Source organism: Mandrillus leucophaeus, unplaced genomic scaffold (genome assembly GCF_000951045.1).
Source record: "Mandrillus leucophaeus isolate KB7577 unplaced genomic scaffold, Mleu.le_1.0 Scaffold390, whole genome shotgun sequence".
NCBI lineage: Eukaryota > Metazoa > Chordata > Mammalia > Primates > Cercopithecidae > Mandrillus > Mandrillus leucophaeus.
Window position 1 is genome coordinate 130097 of NW_012104143.1, and position 10692 is coordinate 140788.

General features: G+C 47.0%; 1 protein-coding gene across 1 annotated transcript in view; it reads right to left on the reverse strand.

The window, feature by feature from the left end:
- Positions 1–10692, reverse strand: part of XYLT1 (xylosyltransferase I) — a 197955-nt gene that overhangs the window by 50399 nt on the left and 136864 nt on the right. The window contains exon 6 of the mRNA XM_011991189.1: positions 1171–1251. Coding sequence (XP_011846579.1) covers positions 1171–1251 — 81 coding nt within the window. The remainder of the gene's footprint in view (positions 1–1170; positions 1252–10692) is intronic.

The window sequence follows — 10692 nt, forward strand, 5'->3', positions numbered from 1 at the left end:
GCAACCTCCGCCTCCCAAGTTCAAGAGATTCTCCTGTCTCAGCTTCCTGAGTAGCTGGGATTACAGGTGCCTGCCACCACACCCGGCTAATTTTTTTTTTTTTTTTTTTGATGGAGTCTCACTCTGTTGCCTAAGGTGGAGTACAATGGTGCGATCTTGGTTCATCGCAACCTCCGCCTCCCAGGTTCAAGAGATTCTCCTGTCTCAGCTTCCTGAGTAGTTGGGATTACAGGTGCCTGCCACCACACCCGGCTAATTTTTGTATTTTTAGTAGAGACAGGGTTTCACCATGTTGGTCAGGCTGGTCTCGAACTTCTGACCTCCTGATCTGCCCGCCTCGGCCTCCCACAGTGCTGGGATTACAGGCATAAGCCACTGTGCCCGGTCTTTAACGGTATTTTCTATTGAAATAGGGAAATCCCATCATGTGATGTCACCTACAGGGGGCACTCAAGACCCTATCCCTTCCAGCTGATGGATGGTCATGGAGACTTGGGCACAGCTCAATGCTGAACTGGAGAGATGCTATTTTTTTTGACACTGTTCATTTTAAGCGAGAGAGGTGTGAGGGATCTGGGTTGGGGTTCTGGGTGCCTCCAACCCCTGCTGATGTGTTAGGCACCAGTGAGGGAGTGAGGAGGACATGGGGCTGGGATTAGGACCCCTGCGTTCAAGTCCATGCTGCTATGACACTCTTCCACTGCAAGGTCAATTCCCTGAGAGGAAGGGCTTGGTCTTGTTTGCGGCTAGAACAGCGATTGGCACATGCCCATGCTTGGTAAGTATCTGAATGACTCGCTGAATGAACAATCTGGGGACACTGCTTGTATTATGGGCCTCAGTCTTCCCATCAATAAAATGGGAATTAACCGTGGATGCCCTACTGAAAGGGTTACTGCAATGAGACATTGGACTCGTGGAAGTCCTTGAGAGCAAATGACCAAAAGGGCTGTGACACCATGAGAAACATCTATGGTTATTTTTGTCCTTGGCTGACAAGAGGGACTACTTCAGAGCCCACGCAGACATGGCAAAGGACAGCTGGTGCCAAGCCTTTCTCCCACCCTCAACTTTTCTGTGGTTGCATGAAACCAGCCTAGAAAATTCCCCAAATGATCGCTCAGGTTTTTGCTTCCATTTGGCATGAGGGGTAGGGGGTTGAGGTGTTACCTTGCATTGTCCCGGCCGTGTGACTTCAAGAAATTCATATCTCGGTATCGGGAGAGAAACGCCACCAGCTGGTCATTTGTCCTGTGGAAACAAACCAAGGGGAGAGTCAGGCCAGAGACCGTGGGTACTATCTTCGTCAAAGAAACCCAGTTTCACCGATTATGTCAGTCTGCTCGAAGCACCTTCTCTGATCACTTGCACACGGGTTGATAAGGCATCCTCTTTAAATTGCCGTTTTTATGTCACAGTCACTGACTCTTGTCACACTATGTTAAAAGGGGCTGTTTGTGCATTTCTCTCCTCTATACTCCAATATATTGGAGACTCTTTGAGGGCAAGTGGAGTGCTCTACATGTTTGGGAATCTCCAGTGCACGGCATTGGGCTTGGCAACAGCAAGTCATCAGTGTGCGGCCCAAAGCTAAATATACAGCAACCTCAGGACCTTTGCATCTGCTTGCCTGGGAAATTTCTCCCAGTATTGCTGGCTTGGTCTTGTCGTCAGGTCTCCTTTCAAATACCACCTCTTCAGAAAGACCTTTTCCGACCCCTTAACCTAAAGTAGTACCTGCCTCCCCTTCTCTCCCCACCTTTATTACATCACTCTGTTTATAATAATTCACTATTGTATAACCACTTGAAAGCATTGACCTTGCTTTCATTAGAATGTAAGCTCCATGAGGACAGAGCCCAGCTGGATTTTTTCAACACCGGCATACAGTAGGAGCTATATTAATGTTTGTTGAATAAATAAATGAATCAAAGTGATGTGTGTTCAAACTGACTCCTTCAAATGCACTTTGAGCAATGAATGCATCAATGAATGGATGGATACCAAGTCCTCGATAACCACGGGCTACTGAATGAGAGAGCTTTAAAAAATATGAAGTGCAATACAAATGAGAGACATCGTTCCCAGCATTGTTATCCCAAATTTATCGCCATCAATCTCGGCACTAGCAGTGTAGTCACAGCTAATCAGCCTGCGCATACAGCTGTGACAGTGTTTTAAAAGGCAGTCACACGGGTCTCCATCTGCCAGAAACGCAGTCGCCTCTTCTGCTGAATAAACCCAAACAGGTAAATGGTGCTGATGTGACAGCTCCTTTATCACCAGCTTTCTCTGCTTCGGAATTTTTACTTCGAAAGAAAGCGTTAACTATTGTTTCAAATGGGAGGAACAGAGAAGAGGGCAGAAAGATTAAAAAGAAAAAAACATCGCTGGGGTTATAATAGAAGCTAGACCTTTGAGAAGCAGGACAGTGCCTTAGAAAGCAATGCTTGGGCAGAAAGAGAAAGATCTGGGGACAGATCCCAGCTCCATGACTGAGTCAGCAGCTGTGTGTCCAAGGATGTCATTTAACCTCACTGAATGGTAGCTTGCTCTGAAGACACCTAGGTTGAGAATTAAACATGCCCAGCACCTAGTAGGTCCATCATGCATATATACTGAATGGACAACTGGGTAGATTTTAAGGGCACACAGTAGGTGTACAATCAATGCACGCACTTGCTCTATCTGCCTCCCAACTGTTTGGTCTGAGCTGCCCCTACTGCTCACCCTCCTCCTTCATTTCCCTGCACCTCCACAGTCTCGCCACTCCAAGCCCCTGTTCTCTCATTGGATGACTCATGTTGACCAACTCATAATTCCAGCGGAGGGGGCACAAAGCAGTTAAGAGATGCTGCAGTGAAAATGAGCGCTGCTCATGTCCCATCCTATTACTGAAATAAACACCAATTCAAAACCAGCCATTCTAGCAGCGGCAGGCGCCGTGTGTCTGCAGGGAGTTGAATACAGCGCACACATGGAAAGCTAAACCTTGCTGATGGGCACAGAGGTGAACCCAGGGATGTTTGCAAAGGGCTAACCCCACGTGGCCGTACAATGGGGCATCTCCCGCGTGGTTAAACCCCATTGTGCATGCCAAGGTAAAGTCCACTGGTGCCTCCGACTCTGTTACCTGTAGCTCGTGAGACAGGGCCTCTTTAATAAGTCACTGGCAGAGGTGGAAACTAAATCGGCCTATAAAAAAAATTTAAGCAATGTTTCTCTCCAAACCATAAAGAGGCCCATTCTAACTCTGCGTTTTAACAGCTCTTATTTACCAACCCCCTCACCACTCTCTGCGACAGTTCATTATTGTTGTCCTGATGAATGCGGGACAAGTTAACCTCTGAATGAGTCCCCGGCAGTTGGAATAATAAATAAGGCCTCTCAGGCACCCTTAGTGGGAGGATTCAAGGGGCCGGGCCGGGGCTCCTGGGCCCCCTTCTCGTGAAGCCTCAGGCCTCCCAGGGTCAGCGGCTGCAGTTCCATTTGGCAACCCCAGAAAGCGCCTTTCAGGGCTGTGAGCTGGGGCCATTTTCACATTTACCGCTTCACCGAGTCCCCATCTGACGGGGATGAATAGGCATTTAGCGAATTTACTTAGCGATGCTTCCACATGAAATCGTCTCAAAAGATGACATCTTAGGGGAGGGAGGGTGGATGAGGAGGGGGCTGAGGTTTCCAGGCCCAGAGCTTTTGGGCAAAGCCGCCTTTCAAAGGCAAGCGTTGTGTGCTTGGCAAAGGATCCTGATGGATTGTCTGGAAGGGTGGGGCGGGGGGACCCCTGCCTATCCCCCTTCCTAGGGGCCCGGGCCCCTTGCTCTCCCTCTGTGTGAAATGCCTGCTCTGAATGCTAAAGCCCATCCCCCTAGTCCTTCTCGAAAGGGAGATGGAAGTTGGCTGAGGACCAAATTCTCCTATTGTTGCTTTCAGACGCCTGTCGATAATTGCCTACATAATATTTAGTTCTCTCCAGATAATTAACAGCTTGCGATCTGTTGACATTTTACCCCGTTCCAGTTTCTCGCTCGCTCGCTCTCTCTTCCACTCACACACATTTCTCACTTCCCTTTCCTGGTGGAGTCATTTGCCAAATGGTTCCCATAGTTCATCCCTTGTATCTGTCTCGTCATCAATTTCCTCCTACTTTTTGCTGAAACGATTAGAAATCACGTCTCTTGGTCTATGCCAGTTCCTCTGCTTCCTGAGGATAACTGGGGCCCATTGCTACCACCATTGGAGTCACTGGGAAGTCTCTGCTGAAATAAGTAAGAAATAAATATTAAAACAAACTTACTGGGAGCCATGAGAATCTTGTTGGAAATGAATAAAAAAATGAGTAATAAAATAATCTCCCAAGTCACAGCCATTTACTAAATGTGCACCATGCCCTAAGGTCATGGGAAAAGACTTTTGCCGCATTTTATTGCATTTGATATTCACAACGATGCTAAAAAATGTAAATTTCGGCTGGGTGTGGTAGCTCATGCCTGTAATTCCAGCAGTTGGGGAGGCCAAGGCGCGCGGGTCACTTGAGGTCAGGAGGTCGAGACCAGCCTGGCCAACATGGTGAAACCCCGTCTCTACTAAAAACACAAACAAACTAGCCAGATGTGGGCTGGTACACCTGTAGTCCCAGCTACTGAGGAGGCTGAGGCTGACGAATTGCTTGAACTTGGGAAGTGGACGTTGCAGTGAACCCAGATCGCTCCACTCCACTGCAGCCTGGGTGAAAGAGTCACACTCTGTCTCACAACAACAACAACAACAACAACAACAACAGGAATTTCACTCTCATTTTACAGACGGGCAACCAAGACTCAGAGAAATCATCCATTTAATAAAGTGCAGAACCAGAACTGGAACCCGGGGACAAATGTCACAGCTTGTGTTCTCTACTACGAGACTGCCTCTACAAATGATAGTGAATGAATGAGTGAGTCAATGAATGAATGAATGTATTCCACTTCAAGTGCAGAAGAAAAAAAAATACAGGTGCGATAATGGCTTCCTCTTCATAGCCTGGTCTGCAGCCCACTGCTATTAGACATGCCATACACTTCAGGCCTCACCCAATACCTATTGAGCAAAAATGTGTTTTTAAACAAGATTCCAGATGATGCACTTGCCCTTTAAAGTTTCAGAAGCATTGCTCTAAGTCAAGTATGACTATCGGTAGTTAATTCTCTACTTTCCATCTTTATCTGCTCCTCACGGTTTCTTCTGGAGAGCCTGGACTATGAACGAATTACTTTCATTTCAATAAGCCTTAGGTGTTGAGAGTATTAAATAAAAACAATACACCTAATACCTGTGCCATAGTACTCGGCATACAGTAAGCCCATGATAAATGTCAGCTATTATATAATAGCATTATTATTACCATCTTCAACATCAGAAGCTTAAGACACCTTGAACTGCGGAAAACAGTGTAAAGACCCAACCTGATTTGAACTTGGAAGGCTTTCTGTGCATAAGACCCATGGAATGTTCTGCAGAGCATAGTTTAAGAGATGTCCAAGGCCTCTTCCCAGCTGGTGTCAGACTTAGGGACTGGCTCCCAGAGGGCCATGGTACCACTGTGTGTGTCTTATCTATATAACAGCTCCGGACATTAAGATATGAAGGAAGAGAGGGCAGAGTTCTCAGGTTCCCATAGCACCCAGAAGCCCATGCTGTATGGAAAAGGTGCTCTGGACACACAGAGGCAAGCAAGCAATGCCTGTTTGCTGGTGGCATGTGACAAGAGATGAAGCCTGCTCAGCTTCCACTAGGAAGGAGCCCAACACAGAACCAGCTGTACCTCTCCGGGCTCCTGGTGCTCACCTGGCACTCATGCCCCAGAACCCCTTCCCCACTGCAGGATACTGTCAAGGACCCTGCCAGAGGTGCTCACGGTCCAATGGTGGAGGTGACAGGATTAAAGCCAAAGTTACATGCAGGATTTTGTGAATGTCAGGATTCAGGATTTCAAACCTCTGATGCTGCCAAGTGTGCACAGATTCCAGGGGACACTAGAATTATTCCTCCTGGACTGCAATGAACCAGCCACTGTGGGGCAGAAATGCACATGAAAGACTATGGGGAGGCCGGGCACGGCTGTAATCCCAGGACTTTGGGAGGCCGAGGCGGGTGGATCATTTGCAGTCAGGAGTTTGAGACCAGCCTGCCCAACATGGTGAAACCCCATCTCTAGTAAAAAAATACAAAAATTAGCTGAGTGTGGTGGCACGCACCCCTAATCCCAGCTATTTGGAAGGCTGAGGCAGGAGAATCGCTTGAATCAGAGAGGCGGAGGTTGCAGTGAGCCGAAATCGCGCCACTGTACTCCAGCCTGGAGAAGAAGAGCGAAACTTCGTCTCAAAAAAAAAAAAAAAAAAGACTATGCTGTTGCATGAGGGAATGTGAAATCAGGTAAGTCGAGGAAGTTGAAGGTTGAGGGTTGAGGCACTTTCAATCTGAGCTAAGAACAGGCTACAACTGTTTCCTCAACTTCTGCTTCTAGTGTATCCATAATCTTTAAGTTATTTTATATGTATATTTAATTTAAATACCACTTTAGCTTCATGTTATGCACCAATGTTTATGATATTTGATGTACTTTTTTTTTTTTTTTGGAGAATCTTGCCATCTTAATCATTTTTCTGAGATCAGACGAGGTAGGGTGCGTTCGGGGTGGTATGTCTGTAGACCATCTTAACCAGTTTTCAGTGTACAGTTCACTGGTGCTAGATGGATTCACACTGTTGTGCAACCATCACCAATATCCATTTCCAGAACTCTTTTCATCTTGCAAAACTGACACTCTCTGTTAAATAATAATTATCTCTCTCTCTCTTTTATAGCCCCTGGCAACCCCCATTCTACTTCCTCTCTACTATTTAAACTATTCTAGGTACCTAAGTGGAATTGTACAGGATTTGTGTTTTGGTGGCTGACTTATTTAACTAGCACCGTATCCTCAAGGCTCATTCATATTGTATCATATCTTAGAATTTCTTTCCTTTTTAAGGCTGAATAATATTCCATTCTGATGTACCACTTGTATGTTATTTTTTCCTTGTTACGCATTAAAAGCATTAACGACCACATGTCTACTTCCTAAATCAACTGGGCTGCCAGGGGCACACATGGAAGGGGTCAACTGTCCTGGTTTGCCCACGACTGAGGGAGTTCCCATGACACAGGACTTTTAGTTTTAAAACTGGATGGTCCTGAGCAAATGAAGATGAGTTGGTGACGCCAGGCACACGGCTCCACTGAGGGCTGCACGACCACAGGAGAACTGCCCACTCCACAGAGGCAAAAAGCTCACCTTCCTGTGATGAACCCAATGTACAGAAAACAAGATCACGGCAGGGCCTATTGTAACCCTTTCCTATGCTTTTAAAATCATTATGAAAGCTTAGATCACAGCAAGATGAAGACTGAAATACCAGCAATAGCAACATCATCATCATCATCTAACACTTGAGTGCCTACTATGTGGTATTTGCATCTATTAACCCACTTAATCCTCATGACCACCCTAAGAGGTAGATGTCATTATATTTATATCCATTTGTTATTATATAAATGGGAACATGTATGTACATGGATTTTTGCGTAACGACATATGCCACTTCTGTGACTCATCAGCACATATAGGTGGACTTCACCCTTTTAACAGTTGCACAGGATCTTATACAATGGGCATAGTCGGCCAGGCGTGGTGGCTCATGCCTGTAATCTCAGCACCTTGGGTGGCTGAGGTAGGCAGATCACGAAGTCAAGCGATTGAGACCATCCTGGCCAACATGGTGAAACCCCATCTCTACTAAAAATACAAAAAAATTAGCCAGGCATGGTGGTGGGCGCCTGTAATCCAAGCTAATAGGGAGGCTGAGGCACAAGAATTGCTTGAACCTGGGAGGCGGAGGTTGCAGTGAGCCGAGACTGCGCCACTGCACTCCAGCCTGGGTGACAAGAGTGAAGCTCCACCTCAAAAAAAAAAAAAAAAAAAAAAGGCATAGCCAATGCCCTAGTGATGAACACTTAGGTCATTTCCATTTTCTCCCCGTTACAGATACTGCTCCATTGAACACCCTTGCATAACCATCTTTTCACATGTGGGCATGACAGGTTTCTGTAGGATCAAATTCCCAGATATGGAATTGTTCACTCTAAGATTATTTTTAAGTCTTTAATTTCAGAAAGCAAACTACATGGAATGAGGCTTCTCTAAGAGTTGACAGAATGCCCAAGACTCACACCACTGCACAGAAACCAAGCCTGCGGCTGCCAGAAACATGGGGAGGAAGAAGGCAATTACATAGGTGATGGAGTTGGGATGTCCTGCAGACCTGGCAGGCTCTTGGCTTCTCCAGCAGGCTGGTAGGCTTACGCAGGGGCCTTATGGATTCCCCAAAGGACCAACCACCAGTGGACCCTGGAAAACAAAGGAGGCTCACATGGAAGTGGAAAGGACCTTCTGTCAAGCAACGAGGTGGGAGCAGAACCATCCTCTACTGTGCCTGGAGCAGGTGCTACAGCTGGTGCCCATCTGTCTGTCAACAGACTCAGCATCTGGACTATGGGGCAGCACCTCAGACAGTGCTTTTCAGGACCATGGCTGTAGTCCTGGGATGAACAAGCATTGAGTCCAATTCCATTCTTTTTCTCCAGGACCTGACACATTTACTGAGATGCTCAGTAAATATTCACGGCTTAATGCATGCCCAAGTGGAGGCCCGGTATGCAGGGTTCATCTCTGTGGCTTCTATGCTCAGCACAGACAGCACCTAACCTATAGGAAAGGCTCAGTCCATCATTTACTTTTTTTTTTTTTTTTTTGAGGTAGAGCCTCGCTCTATCCCCCACGTTGGAGAGCAGTGGCACAATCTCCGCTTACAGTAACCTTCGCTTCCTGGGTTCAAGAGATTCTCCGGCATCGGTCTCCTGAGTAGCTGGGATTATAGGCATGCACCACAATGCCCAGCTATTCTTTTCTTTTCTTTTTTTGGTATTTCTAGTAGAGATGCGTTTTTGCCATGTCGGCCAGGCTGGTCCTGACCTCAGGTGACCCCCCCGCCTCGGCCTCCAAAGTGCTGGGACCACAGGCATGAGGCCTTGTGCCTGGCCTATCATCCACTTCTGTATCCACATCTCTGTCCATTCCACACCCTCTGCCAGGAATGCCCCTTCCTATGTCTTTGCCCAATGAACTGGGGGTGATATCGGGGAAGGAATCCCAGAGTCAGGGTACTCATGAGAAAATGCTTCATAATAACAACTGCAGAAAGATTTCTCTTTGTTGCTCATCAAGTATTAAGTGCTTGTCCTTCAATTTTACAATAACCCATCCAGGAGGTACTCATTTGCGGATGAACAGACTAGGACTGGAAGAGCTTTCACGGCTTGTGCCAGGTCTTACGAGTGGTGGAGGGGAGATGCAGACCTCAGTGCCCAAGGGCCAGAGCCTGAGCTCTTATCAATCCCGCTTTCCCCGTGGTGAATAAGCTTCAGGAATATGATCCATTTCTGTAGACACAGAGGCCGGAAACAAACAGGAAACTGCAGCTGCCTTCTGAAGTCTCCTACTTCCCTTCCAGGGGACTTTTGTTGAGTGTAAGTTGCACAACAGGAGTTGACACAGGTAGAACCTCTGTCCAGGGTGTGTGTATTTTTCCTGTGCTCCTGTAAAATCCGAAGTCCACCAAGTTTCCTCCTCTCCCTGCCTTCCATCTCATGAATGGATTCTAACTCACCCTGCCATCTCGTGAATGGATTCTAACCCACCCTTCCATCTCGTGAATGGATTCTAACCCACCCTTCCATCTCGTGAAAGGATTCTAACCCATCCTTCCATCTCGTGAATGGATTCTAACCCACCCTTCCATCTCGTGAATGGATTCTAACCCATCCTTCCATCTCGTGAATGGATTCTAACCCATCCTTCCATCTCGTGAATGGATTCTAACCCATCCTTCCATCTCGTGAATGGATTCTAACCCACCCTTTCATCTTGTGAATGGATTCTAACCCATCCTTCTGTGTCCGGAATTGGTAGGTTCTTGGTCTCGCTGACTTCAAGAATGAAGCCATGGACCCTCGTGGTGAGTGTTACAGTTCTTAAAGATGGTGTGTCTGGAATTTGTCCCTTCAGACGTTCAGATGTGTCTGGAGCTTTTTCCTTCTGGTGGGTTCGTGGTCAGTAGTGAAGCTGCAGACCTTCGTGGTGAGTGTTACAGCTCTTAAAGGCAGCGTCTGGAATTGTTCGTTCTTCCCGGTGCCTTCGTGGTCTCGTTGGCTTCAGGAGTGAAGCTGCAGACCTTGGCGGTGTTACAGCTCATAAAGGCAGTGTGGACCCAAAGAGTCAGCAGCAGCAAAATTTATTGCAATGAGCGAAAGAACAAACCTTCCACAGAATGAAAGGGACCCGAGCCAGTTGCTGCTGGCTAGCTCCGGCAGCCTGCTTTTATTCCCTTATCTGACCCCACCCACATCCTGCTGATTGGTCTATTTTACAGAGAGCTGATTGGTCCGTTTTGACAGAGTTCTGATTGGTGCGTTTACAATCTTTGAGCTAGACAGAGTCACAGGGTGACTAGTCTAACTAGTCACAGAGTGCTAGTTAGCTAGATACAGTTAGCCAGATACAGAGTACCAATTGGTGTATTCACAAACCCTGAGCTAGACACAGAGTGCTGATTG